Genomic DNA, 15,569 nt, shown 5'->3' with positions numbered 1-15,569 from the left:
TGGTTTCGATGACTCGTCGCGAAGAGTCCCAACGAAAGCACCCGACATTCTGTGACGTGTCACACCGCAGGAAGCACATATACATTAGGCTTTCCGTTTTCACGGTCCGTAAGTCAGTCACTGCCGATCGATCCCACAGAGACGTGTACCTCGTAAAGCCGTTCCAGTTTACGTTACTGTCGACATATTTTGCAGTAAACGTTAACCGACAATGAGTGCTATTTTCGGTTGAAAGCGTGAAATACAACTTGCATTCACGTTGGGCCATACGGAGAGACTTTGGTACTGGCTCTAGCTAGAGAACTGCCTGGTAGTCAATCCAAGCTGGCAATGTATCCGAACTTGGGGGCTAATTCTGCTTCCACCCTTAGTGAGGGGAAACCGCGTCTCTGTCAGCGACGATCCGTTCCCCTTCACAATGACGGTCCACCCTTTACTACCCTTCCTTTCATTGTGACTTCCATTACATTACACGAACGTATCGATAGAGAGTAAAACGTTTCGACCATCGCGAACCACCAGCCCGCCCCCTTTGTATCTGCACAAGGAAACACATCATCTCCATGCAACTAATCGTCCTCATCTTCTGCTGCCTGGGCTCGTCACATGAGGTTTTCTCCTTCCTGCACCGTCGACCAATAGCAAGTACCAACAAATTAGTTGTCTCTACTCGTAAGAGAATAACTGAGCTTGGCGCTAGAATGGAAGACAGGAATACAGCCATAGAGACAGCTGCCCAATCGGAGAAGGAAAGAACAAAGGACATACCAGCGCAGCACGATAAGGCTAAAGTAGACCTCAGAAAAGGTATTAAAGATCTTTCAAGGGAGATGAAAGAAGGATAAGCTCGTAAACGAGTTTAAGGATGTCTCCAAGGAAATAAGAGAAGGAAATGAAAAAAGCTTGTTCAGCGGATGAGAGAAGGAAACGAAAACCTGGTTGTGCAGATGAGAGAAGGAAACGAAAAGTGTTCTCAGCAGATGAGAGATATTTTCGACAAAACTATACCCTTGTATGTATTTTTTTTGTTGTAGGGACCTGGGCTGCAATGGCCAATTCCAAAGTCCTACTATCATTATGTACAGAGCAATATCCAATAAAGCTCTCGAATCTCTCTCGTATTGTTTTCTGGGTGTTGATTTTCGGTCAGAGTTGGATCGCTGAGTGGCACGAGCAAGTATCTTGTTCCTTCCAGACTCGAATGGCTCTAGCAATACTAGCGCAGTGCACTATTGATGTAGGGAGATGCGATGATATAGACGAATCCCAGCGTTGTCGATGGAAGCGGCAAAAGAAATTCCACAAACTATGTCTGGACCAGTGCCTGCATACCAATTGTTCTTGCCTCCTTATTCCACGCTTAGCAAAGACACAATACCTTCCGGTGCGCCCATTCGTATGGCACTGTCCACGGGCCGTTCATCCCGCTCGTCGGTCCAAGATCGGGCGTCAGGAAAGGCTCGGACCAGCGCTTGCATCCACCGCATGTTCCGACTCGACTCGGATTCCCCCAATACAGCCGCGTGCAGTGGTGTTTCAAACCTTTCGTTGGTAGTCTTGGCCGCGCCCAAATGCTCCTCGAGCAGCCAAGACAAGACTTCCATCGACACACCAAACCGGCAAGCCACATGCAAAGGTTTCTCCAGTATCCGGTTGCTCCGGCGAAGCGTTTGATGGTGCGGTTTCGGAGCGGCCAAGGCCTGGCAACGTGACAACGAAATGCCCGAGGTTTGCAAGGCCCAGTGCAACGGTAAATTCCCCTCCCGATCGGCCAATTGAGAAGCGGTAGGGTAGTGCTCGAGGAGAACTTTCAGAACCTGCAGATTGGGTTCCCGGACCAGTCGATCCAAACTAGTACTCGAGGATGAGCTCGTCGTCGGTCCAGGAGTGGCAACCTGACAAGCCAAGTGTAGCGGCGTTTGATGTTCCTGATTGGTTCGTTTAGCCGCTTCCCCATAGCGGGCCAGTAGAAACGATACTACCTGTACATCGGCTTGCAAGTAACAGGCATAATGCAAAGGGAGACCAAAGTCATCTTCCATCCCGATCGCTTCGGGATAGAGACGGTACGCGAGCTGACAGCCCTCCAACGAGGATATCGCCGCAAAGTAAGCCAGTGGCAAGCAATATGCACTGGCAAAGTCGGGTAAGCGGAAGTGTACTTGGCCAACCAAGGGATATTTCCGTAAAAAGGCAAGCAAGTCCTGAGTGGCGGCTTGATCGGCCACACGTTTGGTTTCGAGGTGCCGCAGCAACAAGCTGTAGAATTCGGCGGCGCATCGATCGAGAGGATCGGGCAGTGGCGGGACAAGACTCTCTTTGTTGCGAGTGCTGCGGTCGCTGAATCTTTGTGTCGGGAGGTTCGTCCATGGATACCGCAAGGGCTCCGTTGGATCGTTCATCAGAGAGCAATCCGCCAACCGGTTATCCGATTCGTTGTCCTCGATAAGGGAGCTCCAGCAGACATTGTAGCTGGCCTGATCCTTTCTGCAATTTCCTGGATCGTGGTTCGGAACGACAGTAATTTCGACGGGGACTGCAAAATGCGCCGGGATGGTCGAGACGAATTGCGCGGGCGGTGAGTCGGCATGGCACCCTTGACTCGCGTTGTATAAATGGACAGTCTCGTCAAGACGACTTGGCAGAGCGTCCGGAAATTCTATCGACTTTGTTCCGCCTATTCGAATTTGACCCGTGCGTTGGGGTGGATCGGATGGTGTCGCCGAGACGACGTCTGCAGCAATATCTGGCGCGTCCCATGACGTGTAGGCTTGACGAGTCCGGGGTCCGTGGGGAGGACATCCAAAGAGGTCATCGTCGTCGTCATCGTCGTCACTGTGATCGGTGGGTTCCAAGCGCAGTTCAATAGAGACGAACGGAATCGTGTGTAAAGGAAACAACGAATCCGTTTCTTCGTCTTCCGTTAGGAGTTGCTGTCGATTGGTGATGTACTGCTGGTGACGGCAACTAGCCCTACCGTTCCAAGAAGCACCGGAAGGTACGTGCTGACGGCACCAAGAGGTGACGCTATTGTCTGTTTGGTGCGCACTTTGGTCCGGATTGTCGAGATTGTGCAGTGACGGTTCGTGGGCTGCCGATTGGAGCGGAGCGTCCCATTTCGGAATCGTGATCGAATGGACGGCGGTACGTACACACGTTTCGTCATTCTTCCGTACCGGAATATCTGGCGGGTCGTCCTTGCAGGAACCGGAAGAGGATTGGTGCTCGTCGTGTATGGCTACGGCGTCGTCTAGTGGTTCCGGTAGTGCGGGAAAGTGACGGTGCGCTCGAGCCGCCGTTGATCCAAACCAGGAATAAAAGAACATGGGGACATGGTGCAACATTGCCGATCCGTGTGGGGGAGCCTGCGACAATCGAGACGACGAGAGAGCACGCCAATGGCACCGCACAATCAAATGGCGTCGACTCGTGGCAAGGCAGCCAAACGAGTAGGTTTCTGGTTCGAGATACCGATTTGTTCTTTTCCTCACCCGACGCAACCTTGCTCGTGGGAGTCTCGTTTCGTGCTACTACCGATCATTCGATGGGAGTGGTCTCGCAGGTGTTTCCATCGAGAGTCCCGAGAGTATCTAGTATGCCGAAGGGCTTATACATAATAGCAGACACACTTCGGTCATCCGTCACCTGGGACTATTCGGACATACCTATCGCCTATATGTAGGACCTAAATAGTCGTGGCGTCTTGCCAATCCGATGGACTCTACTAGGAAAGGGCATTCCTCCCTACGCCCCCCTCTCGTGTCACAGTAGCCCCATGCATCCTTCATCCTTCACAGTAAGTGTAAAATATATAAACCGTAAACCAAGTATTATTATTATTGTCTACCGTGATCTTTGTTCCCTTCGCGTGAATTATCACGATCAGGTTCCAACGGTCTTGGGCCTTTACACGAACATATTTGTGTGTGTGTGTGTGTGTCCAAATCTCAGCTACAACGAATGTTGAGCTCCCGCACAATGACGCACGGCATCCAATAACATATATACCTGCTACCAGTTGCTGGTCTATTTTCGACCTCCACATCCTCCCACCACTATTCTTTCCAATTTCCTAGGACGCTAGATCTTTCAAAGGATTGAAGGTGTTCTCGTACGTTTTCTCGTCATCTTCCACGTAGAGCTTGTTGCCCAGTTCCTTGTAAAGCTCGCTCATTGTCTCCATTCCCTTGGCCGCCGTCTCTTCCACTCCGTAGCCATTCTCGGCCGCGTACGCACGGACATCTTCCGTAATCTTCATGGAGCAGAACTTGGGCCCGCACATGCTGTTTACAGGTTGATAAAAATGACAAGTGAGAGAGGACCAGGACGTTTCGCATCCACAAAAGTCGTGACCTTTGCGCTTACCTGCAAAAATGGGAACTCTTTGCGGCATCGCTGTCAAGGGTTTCGTCGTGGAATTCTCTGGCAGTGACAGGATCGAGGCTAATGTTGAACTGATCATTCCAACGGAAAGAGAAACGGGCCTTCGAGAGAGCATTGTCGCGATCCTGGGCCCCAGGATATCCCTTGGCAAGATCGGCGGCGTGACTGTAAACAGAAACGACAAAGTGTTTAACGTGAGTGTATTGACTGTCAATGCAATACTCCTATTGTACCTTGCTGTGTAGTCTGTGCCGTGGGGGATCAATCAACACTGTAAACTTGGCGGACATACAACCAAAAACCACCAGATACGTACGCTGCAATCTTGTAGGCAATGATACCAGCCTTGACATCGTCGCGGTTGGGAAGACCAAGATGCTCCTTTGGCGTAACATAACAGAGCATGGCAGTTCCGAGAGACGCAATCGTTGCGGCACCAATGGCGGAAGTAATGTGATCGTAGGCGGGTGCGATATCTGTAGTGAGAGGGCCTAGTGTATAGAAAGGTGCTTCGTTGCACCACTCTAGCTGTTTGCGCATGTTTTCGGGTATCTGGGTACGCAACCAAGTCGAAGGATTAGTAGCAAGACGTACGGTCGAGGCGAAATCTACCTTGCCTGATCATAGCTTACCTTGTGCAGAGGAACGTGTCCAGGACCTTCATTCATAACTTGTACGTCCTTTTCCCAAGCGCGCTTAGTTAGTTCTCCCTGAGTAAAGAGTTCCGCAAACTGCGCTTCGTCGTTGGCATCGTAGATGGATCCGGGACGTAGTCCATCACCAATACTCAGCGCGATATCATACTTGGCGCAAATTTCCAAAATGTCGTCCCAATGTTCGTAGGCAAAATTTTCCTTGTGATGAAAAATATTCCATTTGGCATGGATTGATCCGCCGCGACTGACAATACCTGTCATGCGCTTGACCGTCATTGGCTAATCAAATTGAAAAGTGAGTTTACAAAAAATCTCTACTTCAAGGCGTAGTACATTGCGGTGCAAGCCAACCCGCGATATGACGTACCACGTATCGAAGCAAGACGCCCGCGTGAATGGTGAAGTAGTCCACACCCTGCTCGGCTTGTTCGAGAAGCGTCTCCTTGAAACATTCCCACGTCAAGTCTTCGGCAATCCCGTCCACTTTTTCGAGAGCCTGATAAATGGGCACGGTACCAACAGGGATGGGCGAATTGCGAATGATCCATTCGCGGGTTTGGTGAATATGTTTGCCTGTGCTTAAATCCATAAGTGTGTCGGCACCCCACAGCATGCTCCATTGCAACTTTTCCACCTCGTCTTCAATCTGAAAGCGTAAGTGGTAACAAGAAATGGTGAGCATTTATGTGGATTCCACTAAATACTGCTCTCTACGACAGTTGCGGATAGTTGGTGGCAGAACAGGTACACTTACATTGCTTCCCAGTTCGCTGTTTCCAATATTCGAATTGATTTTGACTTTAAACATGCGTCCAATGATTTGCGGCTCGAGTTCGGGATGCTTTTTGTTGGAGCAAATAATGGCGCGTCCTCGGGCCACCTCGGAACGGACAAACTCAGGTTCCATGTTTTCTCGCGTAGCGCAATAGAGCATTTCTTCGGTAACGATTCCCTGTTTGGCGAAATGCATCTGAGTGTAACGTTCGTACTTACCCTCACGCTCGTCCGTCCATTCCTGGCGCAACTTGGCCAACCCCTTCTTGGGATCAACGCCCTGCGGCCCCGAGGTATCGTACAAATCCAGGTAGAGTTGGTCGGGATCTTCCAAATGGACGCGACGGAAGGGCACGTGAAGCCGGTGGCCGGTTGCTTCGTGGACAACGGTCTTATACTCCTTCGTGGACGACGGAAACGCTGTGTTGTAGGGAACCGAAGCGATCGATTCGAAATTGGGATTGAAGGGATCAACGGTTGGTTTGGTGCGAGTCCCGGCGGGCTTCACGTTGGCTTCTTTGGTGACGAGATCTTGGGGATCCTTCAAGACGGCGAGTCTGCTTGGAATTGACAGTGAGCGAGAAACGCTACGAAAGGCGTTAACCATGGAGGAATGGCACCCAGCCATTGCTGCAACTGTAACCGCAAACGAAAGCTTCATGCTTGCGACTTTACCGATCTATTTAGACAGATAGTCGAAGTAGTGTAGTATTTCTCAAGCAGTCGCTCTTGCTTGGATTTTGTGGCGATCTTTCTTTTTCAGGCCTATCAGTGAAAAAGATCGGCAGATGTCCGAATCCGCTGGTTTTGTCACGATTGACACTGATATCTTTTACGGTATCTTTTGCAAACCAACGAGATCTTCCAAAAATCCAAAAACGGCAAAACGAATCTTTGGGAATCACGTGCTTCGAGATCTTTTCGCATTCTTCCGGAGCTTTCCGAGAGCGAATCCTGTCACAGAGTACCGTTCCACTGTCGCAGTAAGTTACGGATGGCGAACGGGAATGACTCGCAGATCTGCCAACGACGCTAGTAGAGTATGCTACCCTTTGAGTGAAGTCGACCAAAAAAAGAGGTCTTCTAGTTATCCAGAAAGGGCCCGTCTCGATGATGCCACAGGGAGCCATCCAGAGATGCCCTACAAAATTTTTAATGGAGCCCGTTCCTTGCGCGTCTCGAGTGCGAGGGATCATGCCTGCATCCACTTCGAGCATGGATAATCTCCACCATTCCATGCATCATCATCACTTGATCGTTCCGGCAACACTATTGGGTGGAACGGCAGTCGTCTACCATCGATTGATGGCAACGCATAGTACAAGTCAACTTTCCCCACTAGCAGCACTTTACATGATACTCCTGGCCGTTCAGTATGCCGTACAGCCCAGATTGAGCAAAAAATATATTAAAAAAAATACGAGTAAAGTCGCCACGGCGCTCACCGAAGAAATTACCAAGAGTTGTTTTGCCGCAGCGCTCTTTTTATGCACATCAAAGGATCTTCGAGCAACGCTAGCCACTTGGACTCTGCAAAGATCCCTGCGAACGGCCGCAGTGCCTGCTGTATTGTATGCTGTACAGGGGGTTTTACAGTACCAGTCGCACCAACATTTGGATGCCGTTTCCTTCAACGGACTCCAGCAAACCAAGACCCTATCGGCAGCATTTTTTTGTTGGCTGCTGTTGAAACAATCCCGGACGATTCTACAGGTAACAGCCCTTCTTTTGCTGTTTGGGTCGGCGCTTCTCTTTCAACAGCAACCCTCCATTGCTGTCCGAAAGGAGAGTGCTGATGTGGCAAATGCGAAAGGAAACAGATTATGGCAAGGCGTCTTGCCTTGTTTAGCAGCGACACTGATTTCAGGACTAGCTGGGACCCTTTCGCAAAAAGGTCTGCAGTTTCAACAAAATGTGGATACGAATCCATTCTTTTACGCCTTGGAAGTGTCCATCTATTCGTCCGCGACACTCGCAGCGCAGCAATTGATTCAATCCGTGTCGAGGAATATGCTCAAAAATAGCAAGCTCAAGAAAAAAAAATCGGGAGCAGCTTTCAACCATAAGGGCGGGTATTCTGCTCCAAAAGATAGGCTGCTGAGTTGGCAAATGCTCATCCCTGTGGTCTTCAAGGCGGCGGGTGGAATCCTGACCGTCTTGGTACACAAACACACGGGTACTGTAAGCAAAGGATTTGCTCTTACCTTTGGACTCGTCCTGGCAGCATGTATCGAGAGCACTACCACGAAGACGCACCTGGCACATCACCAAATATTTGGAACCCTACTTGTTATTACAGCTGGACGGCTACATTTTGCAGCAGCATCGACACATTAACAGTAAATGCGAGGTCTGCCCTCGAGGCCATTGAAATGCTGTGGGTGACCACTATAAGGACAATTCGGCAGCGTGGTGGATATTCTCGAGGGAAAATTGCGTTTTGCTGTTTCTGTCTTATGTTGCGCACACATACATACCGGTCTTTTTTGCGAGAATTCACAGGCATAAAAATCGAATTCTGTCGATGGCTCTTCTTCAGGTCTAATATTAGCGGGGCCTTATGTCAATGGTTGTTTCGAAATGCCTCTCAAGGGCGACAAAGGCCGTAATACAACTGGACACATGGCATTGTGGGAGACGAGAATGGTCATCCTGAATCGAGTGAAAATGACTGAATTAATTTGATAACTAATGAAGATAGTTAGATTTTCCCAGACCGTGATAGGCAACAAAATGCCAAGTCATCAACGAGTCTTTTGTTGCTTTATCAATTGTCTAAGCGAAGAAAGTCAAATAGAGTTTGAGACTTATAGCATTTATCAAAACGGGATCATGTGGTCTTATGCCTGTAACTTTTCGGTTGCTGGTGCTGTCGACTCACAGTCAGGTTGACTGTGAAAACAAATTCAGGACACAATTTATCGAAGTCATGAAGTTCGCTTACCTTCAATTGTTCGCGCTCCTTGGAGGTCGAATGGCGCAAGCCAGCCAAATCTTAGTTCGTAAGTAGCTAGCGGTGGTCGCCAAGTCACTGAGAGAAGGTACTAATTTGCCTAATTACCTTGTATATTGTAATTCCAAAGCTGGTTGTGGCTTGGTCGAGCCCGGCAAAGGTGACGACATTTGTCCAACCGCATCTCTGTGGATGGGTCAGTATGACTTGATTACATTAGAAGATTTCTCCAGCGATTCGGACGTTGAAGGAACTTCCTTTGTTGGCGGCAACATAATCTCCTCTCAATCGGCAAACTTCGCCATCCATATGACTAGCCTCGACCCGAAGCTGCCGGGACTAGAAGTGGCTGGTTCCATCGCTGACGGAAGTCCTCTCAATGTCAACCGTGGGAGTCTCGTAATCGGTACGGGCTCAATCACGGGAAGCGGGCCTGTTCCGTACAAAGTTGGGAATCGTCGGATAAATGCAAACGCTGGAAATGAAGGAGCAAAAGTTAGAAAGGATATCACCCTCCGAGACAAGGCCGGCCAAATTGAGCGGGAGTTGAAAAAATGGTCTATTGAACTCAACAATCTTTCAGCCCCCAACACATACACCCGTCCCACAAATCAGCATGGGCCTTTCATTCTCAACGCAAAGACAAAAGATATTAACGGAGTTGCAGTGTTTTGGATCACAGCCAATCACTTGTTCGGCAACGACAAAGTTCAACAAGTTGAGCTACGAAACGACGTGAACGCTGCAATGGTCGTCATCAATGTTGCAGGCAAAACAATTAACTGGAATTCTGGCAACATGGTTGGTGCTTTCAATAACAAGTCCGTTCGCGGAACGACGGTCTGGAACTTTTTCGAAGCCGAGAATATCGACTTCGGATCGAAGAACTTTATGGGGGCATTGTTGGCTCCCCTAGCACACGTCAAAACTCGAGGCAACATCGACGGCGCCACAGCCGTTCGTATGCTGACAATCAATGCTGAAGTTCATCTCCCTACGCTTTCCTCTGTTTGTCCCGACCACGCGGGAGCAAGTGCTCAAATATCTCCGACCGTGCCAATCTCTGACAGCGCACCAAAACAATTGCCAGCTGCATCCGTTACCAAAGCTCCTACGCGTGCACCTGTGGTACCTCCAACGCCTGCTCCGGTAGCAACACCTACAGGAGGAAACAGTGGGCAGTGCGTTGCTGATTGGCAGGATTGCTCTAAGAGCCCGTCCTGTTGTGGGACTTCAGTCTGTGTCTTTCACAACCAGTGGTATAGCCAATGCAAGCCCAAACCTTCAAGCTTTTCTGGGCAATGTGTTTCCTTATGGGGAGATTGTACCAGCAATCCCAGTTGTTGCGATGGTTCCACATGCAATTATTCTAACCAATGGTACAGTCAGTGTAAGCCCGCCGCCTCCACAAACAACAGTGGTGGGCAATGTGTGGCTCTCTGGGGCGATTGTTCAAAGAATCCCTCGTGCTGCGGCAGCAGTAAGTGCATCTACAAAGATCAGTGGTACAGTCAGTGCAGAAATTAAGAAAAGTATCATACTCATTGATGTCCGCCGAGCCACTCTACTTGAAAGAAACAATAAAAAATTTAGAATGAAATATTCGCAAAGTTTCAACAGGAAGTGCAAGCCATAGACGGGTGGGTGATCTTATGTTTATCGTCGCCTTCGATAGAAGTGATTTAGCTTTCTGGTGTACCTTTGCTCAACCAACTTATACGCTGCGACAAATTCACTTTCTCTCCGTCCATGGTGATGCGAGTGGAACTTATCTTGACAGAAACGATCAAACCTGCCCGTACATATGAAGCTCCTACGCAATCTACCGGAATTTTTTTCATATCGTCATTAATCCGATCGGCGTTGGTTAAGCAATTCATAGCTTTTCTTTCAGGGTTTCCAAAATTTCACATTGACAAATCTGCGGAAATCATCACACTTGCCCCAAGATTGAACACCAGTGGATTTGACTCTTCCAACCCGATCAATTAGAGCCGACACCGGCTCCAACATTGAAAAAGGTGATTTTCAAGGAGAACAAACGTCAAAACTTCAGTGTTGCATTGGCTCTTTTAGACTACATGCGCTAACTTGTTAGTACAAAAAGTCATTCAAATAATTAATTTGCTTGCGTATGAAACTGCCCGCAGTATGGACAGATAAAGACGGAACGAGATTCTGGAAGACGTTTAAGAGCCAGTCGACCTTCCGCTGTTGCCATTGTTGGTCCAGGGCGAGCGGCTCTGCGGTAAATTGCCCATTAGTTGCTTATTCATAACGTTTTGGAATGACTTTTCGATATCATCGAGTGTCAGCGCACCAGAGTCGTCTGTACCAACTGCCGAAATATTGTTTGTATTCACGTAGCTCATGCTGGACTCGGAATTTTTGCGAGAGTGTCGACCTGAGGGCAGACTTGGCACGCGGTGATGACGCGAGTCAGCAGCCGACGAAGCCGCTCGCATACGGGCTTGGTCCAACAAAGATGGCTGCTGTTGCTGCAGCTCACCATAACTGGTGACACGAACTAAGCTCCCACGGCTACTCCCACTGTTGCTTCGTTCCCGTATCGGGATATCGAATCTGAAAGAGTCGCGACCACGTGAGCGTTCCACACGCTTTACGTCGGGGCTCGCACTACCGCCTCCGGAAAAGGAAGGCTCAGGTGCAATAGGAGCGCTTTGAGTGCGCCGATGCCGATGAGGTGACATAGCATAGGTTGGCTTTGGTACCATCGTCCGGCGAAGGAGGTCGTCCAGACCTGGTAGCTCTCCATCAACACTCATAGGGTTTGAGAGAGAGCGAGGAATAATTCCGCCTGAATCATATTCTACAAACTGGCGGGGAGCGTCCTTCGTCCCTATGCGAACATCCGCTTGAGTTCGTGAAACAGAGGGTCGCAAAGAACTTGCTTTGTTCCATACCGCTCTCCCAGCAAATTCGTTTTCGATGTCTATTTGTGTCATACCATCATCTGCTGCGCGCACTTGATAACTCCCGGTGTAGGAGGTAGTAGGGGAGAGCTTCGTATCGTTACGATCATCGTAATCTTCATCCGTGTCACTTACAGCATCTATGAAAGAGGCTCCATCTGCCGCAATGTCAAAGTCCATAATCATAGGGCGACCTTCCATACCTGGTTCACACAAGACTTCCGGTACGGCCATAATGTCGCCCCGTGATCGCTGCGTCTTGTAAAAGACCGTCCCACGGGAGACCATCAAAGCGACGAACACAGATACAACAAGGAGCGGGAAAACAGCGGAATAATCACCGGCTACTTTGAAAGCACCAATACTGCTTCCACCATCTGGGTCGAATGCGCTGATTGTCAGAGTCAGAATTAGCATAATAGCCATATGGGCACGAAATGTAACAACATGAGCGCTACCCATCGTACATAGGATAACGACACAGGGATAAGCGGCGAGGCTTTGTCCAAAGCCAAACTTGTCGGCAAACATATTGACCGCATCAGTAAAAAGATGACTCGCTGAGCAGCCGACGAATAGCGGACCCCAAAACTGACCACCAATAATGCCCGTACCAAGACTGAGACCCACCACGACGATTTTTGCAAATGAAATCACAGCAGAACAGCCTACATCAAACCCAGCCTTGACGGCTTCTGGATCATTCGGATCTATCATGCAGTAGCCGAGCGCAACTAAAGCTGAAGTTGGTTCACCAGCGAGGCCAAATATAGGAAGAGGAGTGCGTCCCTTATCAATCAAATTCTGGAGCTGTGCTTCGCCCCAAAACATTGTATGAGGAACGAACATTCCAATCACGCCCACTATAAATCCAGCAAGAGCACCGGCAACAGCTGCTCGTTTCGGTTCTTCCTTGATGACGCAGCGGAACCATTTTATCGTGCGGGACAACATGCTTCTATTTTCCGGTATGCTTTTCTGAACCTTTTGCGACACCAAAGATATGACTTCTTCTCTTACTCCATTTCCCGAGTGGTCCGCAGGAGCAGTTATTGGACTAATGTCATTTTCGCGTGGTGCCTGGAACCAATCGTGAACCAACGTTTTGCCCCACACTACCCACTTGACGTATATAATACCCACACCTGCACCGAACAAGCCATACACAATAGCACTAGTGAAAATCTCACTCGGCAAGGTCGCTGTTAGGAACGGGTAGCTGTAGTAACCTGTGACATCGTTGCCCGTAATCAATCGATTAGCCAGAACGGCCACAATCGACGAAATAGTCGCCGGGGATAAAGCCTCAAAGTACTGAAGCCCCATTCGATGAGGGAGCTCCAGCACAAACAAGGCTCCTGCCATAGGAAAACCGAAGAATCCTCCCACCGCAGCAGAAGCGGCTGTCAGATTCATAACTCTCGCCTGCAGCATACTTTGCTTGCACACTAGGCCCAGCCAGGAACCGACCATACCAGCTGTCAGTACTAAAGGCAATTCCGGTCCAAGGCTAAGACCGGAAAGCATACCGAGCGTCGAGAGGACAAAGAGAGTGCCAAATGTACGGTAATCTTGGACGCCACGTGTGTGCACGCAGTTGATCCATTCGTTTTGATCCGGAATTTTTATTGGCAACACGACGAAAACGTACGATAGGACTCCGCTAAAGATAGATGGACAAATCCACATATAGTGATAAAGCGGAAACGCACCGTCGATGTCTGTAAAGACACCCACCTGCAATAACCAGGTGGGTACTGTTTCCCACACAAAGTCAAGGCCGGTTTCAATGACGTACTTCCACAGGGCCGTGTAAAAGCCCATGAGTACACCAAGAATGACTGCCCAACAAAATTGCTGGAGCGAGGTAAATTCGGGTGTCAAGGGGTTGTAAAGGTAGTGCCGAACAAAGCCCGCCGGAGTCCACCCGGTCGCATCTTCGAAATATGGTTGACCCGTATCTTCGTCGTAATGAGCTTGTTGGGTCAACCAAGCAGTCCACAAAATGACAAGCTGATCAGCAAAACCCCGGTGGACGTCGTCGTGCTCCGTTTCTTCGTCGCTGTAAGTTCCGGACGAATCATCGTCGTCACTCGAAAAGGTTTCGTTCAGGAGGTGTTTTTGCTCTTCGGCAGCGTGTTCAAGCGCGACGGCAGCAGCGACATTAACGGGTTCGCCACCGGTAGCGCCGTAGTCGGCATGTACCAAAGAGGAAAACATAGCAATTTCGTCGTCTCGGGGTCGCTGTGGCTGCCTACTGGAGGCTGTATTGAGAGACGAACGGGGAGAGCCACCAGTTCCTGGGCCACGCTCTACCCAATTTGTTCCGAGCAAGGAACCCATGGAATTTTCAGAATATCGCATACTGTCGGAAAATCGTTGCGAACGGGCCGCTGTAGGTACTTCGCGGAGACTAGAACTAGATTCATCCCTGATGGTAGCCAAGATGTTCGGTCGGGCAGAGTGTTCTGGAATTGCGGAACTGTATCTATTGCCGTCGGTCATTGTCGATAATGGATGGTTCCCGTCCACGTTCCGTCCGCGGCGAGAGACCAGGGTGTGCAACTCCGCTGATCCGTTGCCCAACTCTAGATCTTCTCCTTCGAGCGAGGCAAAGGCTAGATCGGCCAGATCAGCCATGCTGGAGGGACGAATTTGATCAGACAATGCTGGAGCTCTTGGTGCTGGCTCTTGGTAAGATGCGACTCCGGCTGGTTTCTTTTTACGACGCCGGGGCGCAGTAGTTCGCATACCGGTAGAACGCTGCTGTTCTTGTAGGTATGGCTGTTGCGCTTCCCCGACAGGGTTTGGCGTCGCACCCGTGGTGGTATTGCTGGCCGTTACGTGCCCGGAGTAAAAGGCCCCCCGGGTGGATCCCGTCGAGTCGGCGCGCATGCGGAGTGGAGCAAAGTTGGACCGAGGATCCACGCGCGGAGGAGTGTTCGACATATCCAGGTCGCTGTGGTTGTTGGACCGTCGGTGATGACGATCGTGAGGATGACCGTCGGAAATGGCGCCGCGCCGGTTGATTCCATGACTACTGCTCGGATGGGGATGCGTGTCGACGCGACGGACTGGTGACGGCGGCGCGATCCATAAAGGCGCAGGCGAAACCCTGGCGCTGCGAGCGTCCTCACTCGTACGGTTGGGCACCGCGTCTCCCCGTCGACGACCCCGAAATTGGGAACCGCCCGTGCTCCGAGACGCCATGCCACACTCACAAAATGACCACAACAACAACAGAAGCAATTCAAAACACGATCCACATCCAGACGTTGCAACGCGAGTTGAACCGTGTTACTGTTTACTTTATGAAAGGGCCCACCCACACTTGGTTGTGTATGGCACTCACTGCAATTGCCCAGCGTGGAAACAGGCCCTGGCATCGATAGGGCGATCTCTTCCAGCGAACACCCGTAAAAACCGTTAGCGGTAACTACGTATATCCGGGTGTTTCGAGTTTGAAACTGTAGATTGTTTACCCAAGAGTAGCAAAGCATGCGCTTGGATCCGAACGGTCCACCCCTCCCGGAAGCGTTTGCAAAAGTGCATGCACCTACAAAGGTCTTTCAACGGTTTGGTTGTTTGGAAAGGATGTGCGGCAGAACTACAATCACCACCGTGAAGGAGGGACTGCAAACCGCGTTTCCGTTGGCCACTATGAACTGTTGACGGTGAAATTGTTATTTATCAAATATTGTTTTGGTATGGTACCAGAACTAAGTGTTTGCCTCTAGGGTGTTCTAAGGGAAAAGTAAAAACCATGCCTTGGTTAGGTTGGCAGTGACTAACAACTTTTAAGTGTTCCCGGATGTTGGAGGTATGCCACAGGAGCAATGAAGGGAGGACATGGGGATTATTGGTGGGTGT

The 15,569-nt window shown here is 49.9% G+C and overlaps 5 protein-coding genes across 5 annotated transcripts; 2 read left to right on the top strand and 3 right to left on the bottom strand.

Moving 5' to 3' along the window:
* Positions 1 to 1,349: 1,349 nt before the first annotated feature.
* Positions 1,350 to 3,326, bottom strand: PHATRDRAFT_38086 (predicted protein; the record flags this gene model as incomplete). Its single annotated transcript, XM_002182111.1, has 1 exon — positions 1,350 to 3,326. One exon carries the CDS (start codon positions 3,324 to 3,326, stop codon positions 1,350 to 1,352), a length of 1,977 nt encoding a protein of 658 aa, XP_002182147.1.
* A 746-nt stretch (positions 3,327 to 4,072) lies between these two features.
* Positions 4,073 to 6,441, bottom strand: PHATRDRAFT_38085 (predicted protein; the record flags this gene model as incomplete). Its single annotated transcript, XM_002182110.1, has 6 exons — positions 4,073 to 4,283; positions 4,366 to 4,548; positions 4,700 to 4,935; positions 5,016 to 5,318; positions 5,407 to 5,685; positions 5,794 to 6,441. 6 exons carry the CDS (start codon positions 6,439 to 6,441, stop codon positions 4,073 to 4,075), a joined length of 1,860 nt encoding a protein of 619 aa, XP_002182146.1.
* Positions 6,442 to 6,695: 254 nt separating this feature from the next.
* Positions 6,696 to 8,152, top strand: PHATRDRAFT_29042 (predicted protein). Its single transcript, XM_002182274.1, has 2 exons — positions 6,696 to 7,811; positions 7,881 to 8,152. The coding sequence occupies exons 1-2, from the start codon at positions 6,924 to 6,926 to the stop codon at positions 8,148 to 8,150; spliced, it is 1,158 nt and encodes a 385-aa protein (XP_002182310.1). The 5' UTR covers positions 6,696 to 6,923; the 3' UTR covers positions 8,151 to 8,152.
* Positions 8,153 to 8,393: 241 nt separating this feature from the next.
* On the top strand, positions 8,394 to 10,293 carry PHATRDRAFT_47785 (predicted protein; the record flags this gene model as incomplete). Its single annotated transcript, XM_002182273.1, has 5 exons — positions 8,394 to 8,443; positions 8,724 to 8,815; positions 8,897 to 10,069; positions 10,152 to 10,246; positions 10,270 to 10,293. The coding sequence occupies 5 exons, from the start codon at positions 8,394 to 8,396 to the stop codon at positions 10,291 to 10,293; spliced, it is 1,434 nt and encodes a 477-aa protein (XP_002182309.1).
* Positions 10,294 to 10,955: 662 nt separating this feature from the next.
* On the bottom strand, positions 10,956 to 14,998 carry PHATRDRAFT_47784 (predicted protein; the record flags this gene model as incomplete). Its single annotated transcript, XM_002182109.1, has 1 exon — positions 10,956 to 14,998. Exon 1 carries the CDS (start codon positions 14,907 to 14,909, stop codon positions 10,956 to 10,958), a length of 3,954 nt encoding a protein of 1,317 aa, XP_002182145.1. The 5' UTR covers positions 14,910 to 14,998.
* Positions 14,999 to 15,569: the final 571 nt, after the last annotated feature.

Source organism: Phaeodactylum tricornutum, chromosome 15, assembly GCF_000150955.2.
Source record: "Phaeodactylum tricornutum CCAP 1055/1 chromosome 15, whole genome shotgun sequence".
Taxonomy (NCBI): Eukaryota; Bacillariophyta; class Bacillariophyceae; order Surirellales; family Neidiaceae; genus Phaeodactylum; species Phaeodactylum tricornutum.
Note: the sequence above shows the minus strand (reverse complement) of the source record. Positions and strands in the feature narration are given on the sequence as shown.

Excerpts from the sequence above, each read along its gene's own strand:
- PHATRDRAFT_29042 (XM_002182274.1), top strand. The coding sequence starts at position 6,924 with ATGATGCCACAGGGAGCCATCCAGAGATGCCCTACAAAATTTTTAATG. Across the intron at positions 7,812-7,880 it reads CGCAGCAATTGATTCAATCC|GGCGGGTATTCTGCTCCAAA; the intron begins GTGTCGAGGAAT and ends TTCAACCATAAG.